The 14,126-nt window shown below is 29.9% G+C and overlaps 1 protein-coding gene across 3 annotated transcripts in view; it reads right to left on the bottom strand.

Annotated features, from left to right (window-relative positions):
* LOC134721632 (pregnancy zone protein-like) overlaps positions 1-14,126 on the bottom strand; it is a 30,920-nt gene extending 16,794 nt beyond the window's left edge. The window contains exons 1-19 of one of the 3 annotated variants that reach the window (XM_063584750.1): positions 14,010-14,126; positions 12,848-12,967; positions 11,889-12,072; positions 11,452-11,620; positions 10,998-11,068; positions 10,368-10,422; positions 9,692-9,765; positions 9,313-9,352; positions 8,742-8,826; positions 8,013-8,157; positions 6,661-6,906; positions 5,904-6,086; positions 5,177-5,347; positions 4,249-4,440; positions 3,773-3,922; positions 3,047-3,184; positions 2,098-2,146; positions 1,546-1,665; positions 869-983 (exon numbers count right to left, since the gene is read on the bottom strand). In XM_063584750.1, the coding sequence (XP_063440820.1) occupies positions 869-983; positions 1,546-1,665; positions 2,098-2,146; positions 3,047-3,184; positions 3,773-3,922; positions 4,249-4,440; positions 5,177-5,347; positions 5,904-6,086; positions 6,661-6,906; positions 8,013-8,157; positions 8,742-8,826; positions 9,313-9,352; positions 9,692-9,765; positions 10,368-10,422; positions 10,998-11,068; positions 11,452-11,620; positions 11,889-12,072; positions 12,848-12,954 (2,294 nt within the window). In that variant the 5' untranslated portion in view covers positions 12,955-12,967; positions 14,010-14,126. Of the gene's footprint in view, positions 1-868; positions 984-1,545; positions 1,666-2,097; positions 2,147-3,046; positions 3,185-3,772; positions 3,923-4,248; positions 4,441-5,176; positions 5,348-5,903; positions 6,087-6,660; positions 6,907-8,012; positions 8,158-8,741; positions 8,827-9,312; positions 9,353-9,691; positions 9,766-10,367; positions 10,423-10,997; positions 11,069-11,451; positions 11,621-11,888; positions 12,073-12,847; positions 12,968-13,617; positions 13,642-13,741; positions 13,766-14,009 lie in introns of those variants that run through there. The other 2 variants (XM_063584751.1, XM_063584752.1) reach the window with 2 other exon arrangements.

Raw genomic sequence — 14,126 nt, 5'->3', positions numbered from 1 at the left:
TATTTTCAATCTGTTCAATCTAAGCACTGATTTAATTATAAAAAGTTTATTTCTGATTTTTTTTAACTACTGCATGCATTTATGTTTCAAAGAATCTGCATGTTTTTCATTGTTCTTCAGTTATAAAGAATACATTTATGAAGACCTTTATTTAAACATTATTATTCAAGTTTTTATTTGTGAACAGACTAAAAAATAGCAAATTTTGATAGGTAAAATGTTGAAATTTGATCAGAAATCAACTTTTAATTTTTAAATTAGTGTTTATATCAAACACATTGAAAATGTGTTATTGATTGAATAAATACAACATCATATGCAGTTTTATAATTCCTTATTTGTACATGTATTTTCATCATTGACAGTTCAATTTTTTGTTCAGGTAAAATAATCAGTGAGTGATAGATTTCTCTTGCAAGAAATTTAAAGGTCCTGGCGAATAAACTTTACAGAGAACAATACCTGTTGTATTTGTTAGATGGGACAATAGAACTTACAAAAGTTTAAATGGACAGGTAACTTGCAGGTGAATCTATGGAAAACTATGAAAGGATTCGCTATAATATTTATCTAAAATAATATTTCCCCGATTTCTTCTTTGCTGGTTATATTAAAGTATTTACCAATGTGTTGAAACCTATATTTTATGCATGACTATTTGCTAGAGTATTAAGGAATACTTGTGTTGCCTTGATGTCCACAAATATTATATTTAACAGAAAAGGACAAAGTCCATGTTTTGGTAAAGAGAATTCCCTAAATCACACAAATAAAAATTCAAAATCACAGGTTAAAATGGATATTTTATTATAAGTTTACTTCATACACTACTGATATTTGTAATTTTTGTGATCTAGTGTAATCTTACTTTGTAAAGTACTCTTTCCAAGCCCATGCACTGTCTTCATAAAATCTGAGAACTCGGCTAACTCTGTGAATCATTCCCTCGGTTCTATTGTTGTAACGAGGATCCTCAACTGGACCTTTAAATGAGGAGGTAATTTGTATTATTTGTATTATTTGAAAGATAAAAGAGAGAACACTCAAAATCAAACCCTTCCCAACAAAATCAATGTTTGCTTATGAATTTTGTGATTTTTTTTAATTATTATGAAAATTTATGTGTTTCCCAAAAATAAAAACATTTAAAATTATAATTGCATGTTTTGCATGGTCCATTTCTTAATTGATATCACAATAATTAATCCCACATTTCTATTCATTGTTCAACAATCACAATAATTTATCTCGAATTTTTATTCATTGTTCAACAATTGCAATTATCAATTACACATTTTATTCATTTCAACAATTGCAATAATTATTCACCCATTTTTATTCACAATAATTGATCTCATATTGTTATTCATTGTTCACAAATTGCAATGATTATGCATAATTACACTTTTTTTATTCATCCTTCAATTATCACAATAATTAATCACACACTGTTATTCATCATTCAATAATCGCAAAAATAAATGAATGCCAAAATTTGTTAATCTTCAGTACTCTTAATGAATTAGACTGTCAATCAACACTTACAATTTTGTTCATCAGCCCAGTCACTACAGAATTTCTGTCCATCACATGTCTTGTTGAGATTGTAACATATTTCTCCAGTAAAACAAGGCAATGTACCATCTCTTGTAAAGTTACACGGACCTAAAATCAAAGGGAAAATCATAATTTTTTCATTAAGGGGTTGATATCATAAGGCGAACATCACTTAAATAAAAGTCCTCTATATATTGTTTCTTGTAATGCAAGTCTGTTAACAACATAGCTCCAAAATAATTTTTCTTAATAATGCTATTTCACACTATGTAAATTTTTTCAAAGTGTCAACCTGGCAAACCTTATTATAATTGAAACTATATTATAAAGTCATCTTGTCAACTTGTCAACCATGAAAATATTTATATTTTGAACATTGTCAACCTTTCAACTTGTCAACCATAAAAATATTTACATATTTAACACATTGAAAATCTATTGACATGTCAACCAGTGTCTACAAGTCATTTATCTTTTATTAAAGCTAGATGTTTGGTACTTGTGAAAGCTTATATGTATTATATTTATTTATATACTTACTAACAACTCTGGTGATGGTGACATCAGACAAAGCTACCAATCCAGATTGCTACAAAAACACAAAACAATTGGTTATTTTAAAAGTTCCATTTTTCAGATCTGAAACATTTTAAAACATTTCATATGGACATAGACAAATATTTTGAAGGGTAAGATTCACGTCTGAAACAAAAAAGGCCACCATTTTGAATTCTGTTTTTTTTTTTGTATGTTATCTATCAGAAATTAAGCCTTAAAATCTTCTTTTTATCAATATTGAAACCATTCATAAGCATACATAAAGTATGAATATGTCTTGTATTTATTTTTGACACAAGGATAAAATTGAGAATGGAAATGGGGAATGTGTCAAAGAGACAACACCCCGACCATAAAAAAAACAAAACAGCAGAAGGTGACCAACAGGTCTTCAATGTAGGGAGAAATTACCACATCGGGAGAGTTCTTCAGCTGGCCCCTAAACAAATATATACTATTTACAAGGAGTATATATATGACCATATGATGTCCCATTGTTTAAAAACAAAAGACGATGCAAGTTTTTCACTTTTTTATTTGCAACAAGCCAAAATATTTACTAAAAAGAATTTAAATTTTAAAATACAATACAGTTATCTCCAAAAATCTAGATACAAAGGACACTCACCCTCAAACAACACATTGTTTAAGATCTTTTTCAAAATTATTGCCTACACTGTCATACTTAGCATACAAATACTGTTAATTCAGAAATTACTGCGATGTTTGAATATTGCATAAAATTTTACTCTGCTTTTTAAAAATTTGTATATGAATAAAAACATGATTTTTTTTGACTGGAGAAACCCATCAAATTTCACCAAAAAAACTAACAATCCTAGTCAATTAAGGTGAGTCTAGATTACCTACCATGTTTATAGCTAAATCCTTAAAGCTTGTTCATGAAAACATCAACAATTTTTGTACTTACAGAAAGAGTGGTGGTAGTATCAATTCCATGTCCTGTAGAAGTGAAGAATTTATATTCAAACTCTGTCTCACTCAATCTCCACAAGTGTTGCCATGCTCTCCTATTGTCTCCATCATACGAATTCAACTCATCAATCAACTACAAGAATAAAATTACATCATAATTATCATTTAAAATGAGAATACATGTAGTTACAAGCATGCTAAAAATCAAATTTATTCCATAAGCTGCATAGGATAATAACCAGTCTTAGGATAACCTAATTCCAACCAGCCAAGGCTTGTAAATTTGCTGTGGAGGGCCTGTCAAAATCATCTCTACAAGTCAATAGAATCTTACTAAAAATGTTCATAAAACTCAGCTGTGTGCCTGTAGATTTGAAATATTGTTTATTCATTTAGTAATTTTTCATTTTTATTTTATTGCAGAAAAGGTGAAAATATAGGACCATAATTAGCCGACATCTTATGTATATGGTTCATAATGGCAGTCAATTACAAAGTAAGTAAAACAAATTAACAGTTCTTAAACAATGATTACCAACTAGAATTCCAGAATTATGACAAAATTTGTGTCACTGTTTCTGAATAGTTTTCCTGACCTTTCAATCTAAAGATTGCTCATAAGTCTGATTGTAAAGAGTAAGTGCCACAAGGTTTATCCTGAATAATTCCATTATCTTTAAACAATAGACCCTCCAGCAGAATACCCAGTACACCAACCTACCCTGTATTCCGTGAGTCCATCATTGATTCCTCTACTGTAGATATCCAGAGGCATGGCAGAGAAGGCCATGTAAGATCCAGGGTCAGATTCTCCTCGAATCTCTACTGAATCTCTGGTAAAATCTTTACCTAGATTCACCTCAGCTTTGACCTAAGAGAGAAAAGATTTGACATTTGTTATAAATTGCATGTCCTTCATGTTTTTCTTTTAAGTAATCTACTAGATAAATACACCTGGAAGTGGAGTTCCAAAAAACAAGTCTGACCCTGCCATATTTTCATTTGATAGTCTAAAGTGAAACACTTTGTTAGTAGTTGTTATATGTTACAGTTAAAATTTATTCTTTTGGAGAACAAGAATTACATCCGTTCGATATTTTTAATCTTACATGTAGTTCTACACAATTCTATAATACAGATCCAGTTTTTGGTTTGACAGGTAATTAAATCTTATTAAATATCAAACAAAATACTTACTGGATTAGCTCTGAGCCCACTGACATAGAAACTGATGCTGTCCATGACTATTTCTTCTGGTTGTCCTGAGACATAGTACACCACTAATCTGGCTGTAGGCACCATTTCTCTAGATAGAGCTATAGCGAATGACTTCCTCCTAGATATCATTTCTAATTCTTCTCCAATGATGATATTTCCTTGGGCAATAACCTGTTAAAATACCATAATGTTATAAATAGTTTAAAATAAAATCTAAATAAAGAAAACAGGGTCCTCTGCAAGTAAAAATATATATTTATAAACAAGCAAAAAGATAAACACCTAAATAGGGGTATTATGGCTGACATATTGTAAAATATTCCCTCTTTTTTGTTAATTTGCAGGGGATCCTATGAAGTATTATCTTTAAATTAATCAATTTTTTTATATGTTGAATGAAATTACTACAAAAATCTTAATGACAAAAACTTCAGCTAAAGCCTGTAATAATGAAAAGCTTCCAGCAAAAAAAAATAAAATAAAAATTAACAATTTTACCCCAGTGAAAAACCTGTTCTCGTTTTAATTCTGCGTATAATATTCTTTTAATTTTTAACAAAATAAGGATTGTTAGAGCCTTAAATCACATAAAGTGAAACTATAACTGATAAAAAACCACTGACCTACCAAATAATAACAACTCACAGTTTTTGTATACAACATTATCAATGTATTACCGAGTATGGTCTGGAGGAATCGATGATAGTCCGTCGGAAGGGGACAATAAATGGCTGACCCATGTTAAGAGAGAGCCATATCTCTTGCACGTTAAAGACACCCTTGTAGATTTCGAAAAAGAGTAGGCTAATGCTGCTTCAAGGCAGCACTCGCACTCGCAAAGTAGAGGGATTAATATAAATCCCAATCCACTATAAATAAATATGTTGAAACTTTTTTAATGTATTACCTGGTAGTAAATTCTAGGAATATAGTTAGTTGTTCTAACATGAAATATCATGTATTCATTAGCACTAGGATTCTTTGTAGATGTGGACACAGTAATATAACTGTTACTTGGTGAGTAGTACCGAGTTGTCTTCATCTGGATTTCTGTATTCATATCATTATTGTATCTTGCCTGTAATAACATAAAGCATATTTACTTACAAATATATAGAGAAATAAATTTAAGAAGATAGGTGATAAACTAAAGACAGTTTTATATATCAACCTAAAATAATTAGTCCTGTGTGTACAAGAAATAGTTAAGTTTACATAATGGCCTCAATTACCAATATTTCATCGCACAATAACAAAGTATAGTAATTAAAGGATTAGAGGATATATTATGCCAATTTCATTGATTCAGATGTCTCTAAATCAATTTTTGAATTGACTATAAATAATACTACAGCTGATTCGAGAGTACAGCAAAACAACTTATTTTACAAGCATTTTCTTTTTCCATAGAATAAAAAAAAATCCTTTAAATAAAAACTTTGAAAATTGTAAAAATAAATCAATATGAAGAAGCTTGAAAGGGTTGAAAGCTAAAATAAGGTTTAATTTTATCTTGAAAGATAAATTGGGTTTACAGCATACATATCATATTTGGGACATTCATGCCAATATAGAAAGAATATAACTAACTAAGCTATGCATTTCATATCTGAAAAAATATGCCTATTACTTACATAAATATCCAGACCGGTAATGGTATTATCTGTTATAGCTAAGTTAATTTCTGCTATTCCATTAGTTGGTGTTACTGGTCCAGGTGTAGCTACTGATCCTGTGGAACCTGCTATTGGATTGACTATAAAGTGAATAGGTTTGGCAGGGTTAACCGCTGAACCATCAAAATGCATTGCTGCCACCTGCAGATTGAAAACAAAAAATATAAAAGTTTCATCACAATTTCTACAATAATCCCAATTCCTCACGTAGAATACTAAGATGATTCTTTGACTCATAATTTTTATTATGGACACACAAAAGTCATAAACTCCATAATTGGGGCAGTTTATGAATTTCAATATTGTCTTGTTGAATAATTGTAAAAAAAAAAGTGTTTTAACAGCTCAAATTTAGTACTTGATATTTCTGAGAGTCAAATAGGGAGTCTCATTGGTTGGTTCCGATCCCAGATACTGCTTACTGTTTTGTCAGATTCCCGCTTACACTATGTACGTAAGCCATTCTTATTTTCTTGTCATTTCCCAAGTCTTGCAAGACCTCGTTTCTTGTTTTCATGCCACAAAAATTTGACTTTCACGTTGGCAATCCTGCGTCACGCTTAGTCCCCAATGAGACCCACCAAATATGAATCAAAAATGATGGTTAGAAATAAAGAAAAAAAAGTTTTCTATTTATATCCAACCAAAACGAGCAATGTATGTTTGAACTAAATTATAGGGCAAAATACGACTGATTTGTAAGGTAACCATATACCTGAATACTAAGAGTAGAATCTGGTTTGAATGTCCTGACAATATCTCCAACCCACTGTAATCTTATCCTGGAACTGAATATAACAGTACTAGCGTAGCCTTCCTCTGTCATCATAAAGAACCAGTCATATATACTGACGTTAAACTGTAACTCAAAATCCTCTAATGTGACACACTGAGGGTAGAACCTTCTCACTTCCTGCCTTATTTGTTCCATGTCAAATTCAAAGAATATTGGTCCTTTTACCTATTAAGTGTACAGTAAAATAGGGATTTCTTTCTACTTCAATATTCTCTTTATTTACGTTCAATAGGCTATTTGCCAATTCCCGTCATTGACCCTATAATTAGAGACCTTTACTTTTGTTGTCTCCCTTTATGAGGAATATAATTTTTATTTACAATGGAGAGCTAGCAGAAAGAACAAATTTACCTGTGCGTAATGTTTGTAATCTATAAGGTTTTCAAATCTTTTAATTACATTTATTTGTTGTTTTTCTAAATACTTTTGACATTAGAAATTAATTTTCATAAAAAATTAGTTAAACCGCCAATACATCACTTCTAATTCATCATGATTTGCATTGGCAAAAGCCAATTTTGTCCGGTATGGAACCAGTCTACGATTGACAAAGGGAAGTAATTTGTTTAAAAAGTGTGTAATAATAGAATCAAATCGGTAATTGGCAAATGGACTATTCCAATGTTATCTATTTGAGTTATGACTACTTAAAAGCATATTTTTTTTTAATTTGTTTCGTTGTTGCAATTGTTACATTGATGTTTAGGCTACATCTTTATTTATTCATACAAAGGCAGATACCTTTATAATTACACTTTAAAGTTAATTTTCTGTTTTGTAATTATTTTTTGCCTACAAGATTGTCATGAGCATGTATTAAATTGTTATTATAATTTCTATCAATAATTGAGATTAAAATTTTATCTGATATTTTCAGCGTCAATTTCTTTTACATATATATGCTGTTATTGTTACAGTTATCTGTTTGAAGCTGTGCTGTTTTGTCTCATTGGTATCTCCTTATTTCTAATTAAAAATTCTGTTCTTTCTCAATTGGTTAATGTGTCTTCACAAATCATGATTATTCTATGAATACAGATGAACCCAGGGATAAAAATGTTCAAGAAATGACACATTTTATATAAAGAAAAGATGTATGCAGACTTGAAATAACCAAAAATTGTATATTCAAGAAAATACAAGTTTTCCTCAATTTACAAAAATTGGCACACATGAAAATAAATGAATATATGCAGTGTGAGATTTTTGTATTTTAAATAGATAAGTATATGTATGAATTCGGAACTACTGTAGAATATAAATAAACCTACATAAGGGTAAACTTGACGTAACATGACAGGAGTTATTTCTGACTTGTTGTAATATACTGTAGGATTCTGATAACAAAGTGAACTTGGTGGGTACACACTGACAACAACGGTTCCATTTCCTTCTGTTGGACGACCAGTGGTAAAACTATATATAAAGAGTACAAAAAATATAGTATGTTTACATGTTTATTAAGGTGCTATGGAACACCTTGACTAAAACTTATTTGGCTCGTTAAATTTTCATAAAATTTTGACACAATATCAAATTGGACTTTCTGACTAAAATACAAAAATTTCAAAAACTTGAACCACATACTTTATCGGAAAAAATTCATTTGATTTATAGCATTTTGACAAACACTTATTTTGATCAAAGAGAATGCTTATATTTCCTTAACAATAGCATGGGATAAAAACGTTCAGCTTATTTTTACAGAGTTATCTCCCTGTAGTTTTATGTTCCACCTAAAAAAGTCAAATTTCTGAAAGATACAGGAACATGTGTAAGTAGAAATTTAAAAAAACTCCATGATACTTTTCTGATAATTTCCTTTTAGAAAGATTACCATAATCTCTAAAGACTACATTTTAACTAATGGAAAGTTATATGTATATATGATTAACAAAACTAGCAACTTACAAAAATACATCGAAATTCAGTCAGCCAGTTAAAGGTGTAATGAAGGAAATAAGAATCTATGTAATTATACTGTATATAATAAGACTTACTTTGCATTAACTATTCCTCCAATGGTTCTCTGATTGTCCATAATATATGGTTTGACTGTTACGTTCACATCAAATCTGGGATCCCCTGAAAAAGCATGTACAAAAATATTGTAATTAAATTTAATGGTTCACACTTCGTCTCCAATGCCAATAATAGAATGAATAGTAGATAACCACATACGCCTATTTCACTCATTCAGACTGCTTTCATATTCATGCAATAAATGTACTGTATTTAAAAAGTTGCCGCAACTAAATCTCCAATTAACAGTGGCAACACTTAAAATACCAAACTATTCTAGCAAACTTGGTAAAAAAAATTCATTAAACAAAACATATTCTGAAATTGTACAACATGGTAACTTATGGCTCCAACTGCCAACTGTGGAACTGACAGCAGATATCATCCAATCAACAGTAGTGTGACATATTGATCATATTGCCCTAGAATAATTGGCGACTAAACAACTTAAATTATTAGGTGGTTTTTTTTCTTCTCACATTAGAGTAAGTGTTGAAGATTATTTATTTTATAATGAATTCATTTTTTTATATATATCATTTAACTTACAGTATTCTTCTACTAAAAAGTATTGGTTGTATCTTGTTCCCTGAAAAACAAAGGTTAATGTTAAAGATTTCTGAATGGTCACTGACAAAGAGTCTACCAGCTTTATCTTGAGAGTGCAGATTAAAAATAAAAATTTTAAAAATATTTATCATCTTTTGATTATCAAACATTTTCAGCTTGAAGATATAAATCCTGATAAAATTGCAGTCAAGTTGCAAATAAAACAAACAATGCTTTACAGACTTTTTACAAAGGTAAATGTAAAATTTGATCTAACAGAGATTGATCTCACATTCCGCAAAAATGACATCTTTAAGAATATTATGTTTTCAAATTAAAATAGTGTCAACTTTTATTATATATTGTTAATTATACTTACAAATGCATCTACTACTATGGACCAATTACCATAATTAGGCTGATCTGACAGTTCAAAACTCTGACTTACAAGACCTGTTAAAATAGTGGAAATCTTACTTTTAAAACATCAAAAACAGAGCAACATTCAACAGCTTCAACAATAAAATGTAACTGACCTTTCATTGCTTATGATCAAAAGAAGCTTCATGTTACACTCAAGTCAGTGCAGTGTATTAAAAACAAGGAGATAACGATGTGTAATGATTGTCCAGGACACTACAATCCTCTAGAGCACAACAGATCCAGCTTTTATGCATATTTGTACTTCCATTTTTCCTTTTTTCATCTAGCCATATGTCACCAAGTCAGGACTTCCTCAGTTGTTAGCTTTGTCATATCTAAATTCATTATTTTCAGAAAAAATGAAAATGCAGGAGAAACTCTTTTTTGGGTTTTGTAACAGAGAGAACGATTATTTTTTTAAAATTTTCCACATTATTTACAGCCTTTCTTAAAATCTTAAAACAAAAAAAAAACATATCTATTCCGTAATACAAAATACCTTACAGGTATTTATAAAAGGACTGAACTTTTTTAAAATCCAGAATTTGTTGAATAATTGCTGCATGCACCAAATAAAATTTAAAGTGTAAAAAAATTTCTTTTTTTTTCTTAATCTTTTCTTTTATTTTTACCTCCTGCATTTGTCTGAACAGCCAACCATCTTCTTACAGGAAAACCTGTGGGATCCTAAAAAAACCAACATAATGTCAATGTACGGAAGTGAATCTTATCATCATTATTTTTGCTCAACATAAATTAAAACAAAAACAGCCATTATCAGCTAATATTTGAAATTCCTTTTAAATACTATTACAACACTAACACTGTTACAGGTTAGGACAGGATTGAGTGTTTACAACGACATTTGTTCTGTGCCTGTTATAGGAACATGTGTTCTATTGGTTGTCTATGATAAGCCATAATGTGTACCGGTATGTTGTTTTATTTTAAGCAAAAATCAGGCTGTTCTGTTTGTTTTGTTGAATTGTTTTACAATTTGTAATATCAGAAAAGCATGTGGTTGGCTTGGTGTTAGATATGCATATCCTGGTAGGATGACTCATCTTCCTTCAGATTACCTTGAAAGTAAATAGCATGTTTTTGAAAAACCAACTCTGAGCGAAGTACAAGTAATGATAGATGTTTGATGTTCAGCATTCATTAAACTATAATGTAGTTTTCTCAGTTAGCATTCTTCAAGAATTAGTGAGTACATGTACTATGAAAACAAGAATGTAAAAGTTATAAATATCTATACTTACATGTACATATATGGTCATACTCCCATATTTTGGCATTAAATTTGGTAAGATTGGTACCACCCTGAAATGCACTGAAATCAGAAACAAAAACATAATTTCTTCAAAATAGTGTTTATCAATACTAAATACTGTAAACACTTCATTTTCATGTTTACACTTTATTATGTTTAGCCCTCCCCTCCCTAGACATCATGCTGCAAATAAATTTTTATAATTTTCTTATTTCATTGATGCTGCAAATGAAATTTTACAATTTTCTTATTTCATTGATTTATTTTTATAAGAGAAGATTATATTAGGTACTTTGCATACTTTATGGTGATTTTACACTTCAACATTTAAAACTTTGTGATTTCCAATATTTTTGAGTTCCATATTTGTTCACATACTGGGGTACACATATGGTTAAACTGTGACTCTTTGGTCATCATATTTTACTTCTAGATGTACTTACCAGTTTGACTTTGTCTATAAATAGGTTTACTGAGCTGTATCAACAATGAAGCCTGTTTGGGACTAAATTCTAATCTGGTCTCATTAAAAAATATATTCCCACTGTTACTTCCATATTCACTGCCTTCCACTCTCAAAATATAGTTTCCTTCTTGAGCATTGCCAGGCATCTAAAATAAAGTGTTTTATTTTTTGTTAAATGTGAATAAATTATGTCTTTTCATTCTAAAAGAATTCAAGCAATTTAGGATATCATATAAATGTGCAAATGAAAATAAAGTTTCTGTGATCCTTTCATTTTAAGTAATGGTCTCTATCTTTAAAAATTTCTTAAACAATGAATCAATTCTTTCTCTTTTGATAAAAAACAAACCCCACAAAATAAAGTAAAACATTGTAAAATTTTAAATTATGAAATTTTAAATTAAGTTTAATTACCCTCATTTGCATTATTCTGCTTCCAGGACGATCAAACATTAATTCAGATCCTGCATACATCACTTTCCCCTCCACCACGGATATCTTTACATTAACTTGCTGATATTCTAGTCTCAGAATAGTCACAAAGACTTGAATTACCATACTTGGTCTGATTCTTTTAGGTGCCACCACCAGGAAGGTGCTATAAATAGAAAAATAATATCATTTAACTGTTCAATAATTATAGAAGAAAATATCCATTCCAATAATGTAAACAAGGTTTAAACATTCTTATGATTTTTAGAAAATTCAAGCATCAGAATGACTAAGGTAAAACAAAAAATAACGAGTCTTTAGTGAAAAAATACATGGTGCAATGTATCGTCTATTGAAACAACAATAAATTAGGGGCATGTTCTTTATCCCAAAGTCAGTGAGGTTTTCAATAAAAAGCCAAACAGTTTACCTCAGTGCAAGTTCAATAAAGTCATGCCTGATTGTCAAAATGACTAAATCAGCTAAATAAGTTGAACATGGGTGTCGTTTTTTACTACATAATGACTTGAGTAAATGTTAAAAACACACTTGCAACATTACCAAAAAATTTGATGTCATTACAAGTTAAAATTACATTTATTTTATCCCTTTTGTTATTTTTTCATATTTGCTAAATTATTATGCTGAACCTTTTTTTTTATATATTTTAGGTTAAAAAAAAGTACCAACATATGCATATTTTTTTTTTAAACATACAGGTATGAGAAAGAAAAAAGATAGAGCTTTTGTTTAAACTGCATTGGTACATGTAGGAAGACACCTCAAGTTTTTTGTTTTTTTGTGCTTCTTCGGTTGCTGTCTTGTTGTTTTGCACCTACATTTCAAATTAAAAGAAAAGTGTAGATAGAAAAATTTCCCATTAAGACTAAAACCATGCCAACTTTTAAAACAAGTAAGACAATTTATTAATGATAACTTACGGGGCTCTATCCATCTTGTAGCCATCAGTGTTAGTTATTACAGTGTCTCTAGTTTGTGTCCATCCTGTCTGCACCAGGACAGACAACAACAATAGGTATACCAGCATTTTATGACAACATCTAAAAATTAAAATGAACATGTATTATAATCAAACGATACATTCTTAAATACTTCTAATCATTCAAGTATTTTTAAACAATTAAATGAAGAATTTCTAATTGTATGCACCACTAGTCTAAGGCAGTTAATTTTTCCCCCAAGTTAATGGTTATTATATAATACCTATTTATGAGAATGTACCACTTACAATTCTTTGCATTTTCCTCAAAAACATTGTTTTTATTGAACATCATTCTTAGTATTGGTGCATCTTTCATGTTCAGCAAGCGATTTAAAAAAAAATTTAAGGAAATTAAACTGCTGGACAAATTAAATTCTTATAAATGATAATTAAATAATAATCAGCAATGCTTAGTCATTATGGAATGGTGATGATTGATGCCCGACTATTGAAATGAAAAATGGTAATATCACATTAGAGGTGAGGGGGTATGAAGAAAAAAAGCATTTGGTAAAAAGGGCAGGATACAATATCCTATCCTGCTATAGATTAACCTCTTAGAACGCTTTAGTACATATAAAATTAATATTGTCAATCATATAACTGACAGCTCCTTTTTTTATATAGATGAACTTGAGTGAAACCCCAGAATTATTTGAATCCATTGCAAAAATAATCATTTCTAAGAGTGAAATGTAACTAAGTTACCTGTTTAAGCAGTAAATTTGTCAATTACTACTAATTTCTGGTAAAATGAACTTCAGGAAGTAAACCGGAAGTGCCTTTTTTCAGGTGAAACTAACCTAATAACATTTATTTAAAACTATACTACCTGTTCTTAAGGAACGATTGGAACTGAAATATTAAATAAAATACTTGTATAACTTCGTTTCAACGATAATAATTACATGACAATGTTATAATTGTGACTAATTCTACGGAAATGGCGGTCCAGTTATAAACATTTGAAACAGCACACCTGTAAACACAGGTGAGCATGATGTCTACAGGTGTGATTGGAAGTTTTTCTTGATAATGACTTTTGTTGTTCTGTACAATATATATTTCTAAATGAAAATGGTCTTAATAAACGTACTCACCTGTAAGAGTTTTCTAGTTTTCGGTAACGAATACCTGAGTTGTGTCTAAAAGGTCAAGGTAAAATGCAGCCTCGATTCAATTTTCCTTCGGAATTTCCAAGTCCAGTCAGAGTATAA

Source organism: Mytilus trossulus, chromosome 6 (genome assembly GCF_036588685.1).
Source record: "Mytilus trossulus isolate FHL-02 chromosome 6, PNRI_Mtr1.1.1.hap1, whole genome shotgun sequence".
Classification (NCBI taxonomy): domain Eukaryota; kingdom Metazoa; phylum Mollusca; class Bivalvia; order Mytilida; family Mytilidae; genus Mytilus; species Mytilus trossulus.
The sequence above is the reverse complement of the archived record's forward strand: the minus strand, read 5'-3'. Positions and strand labels throughout refer to the sequence as shown.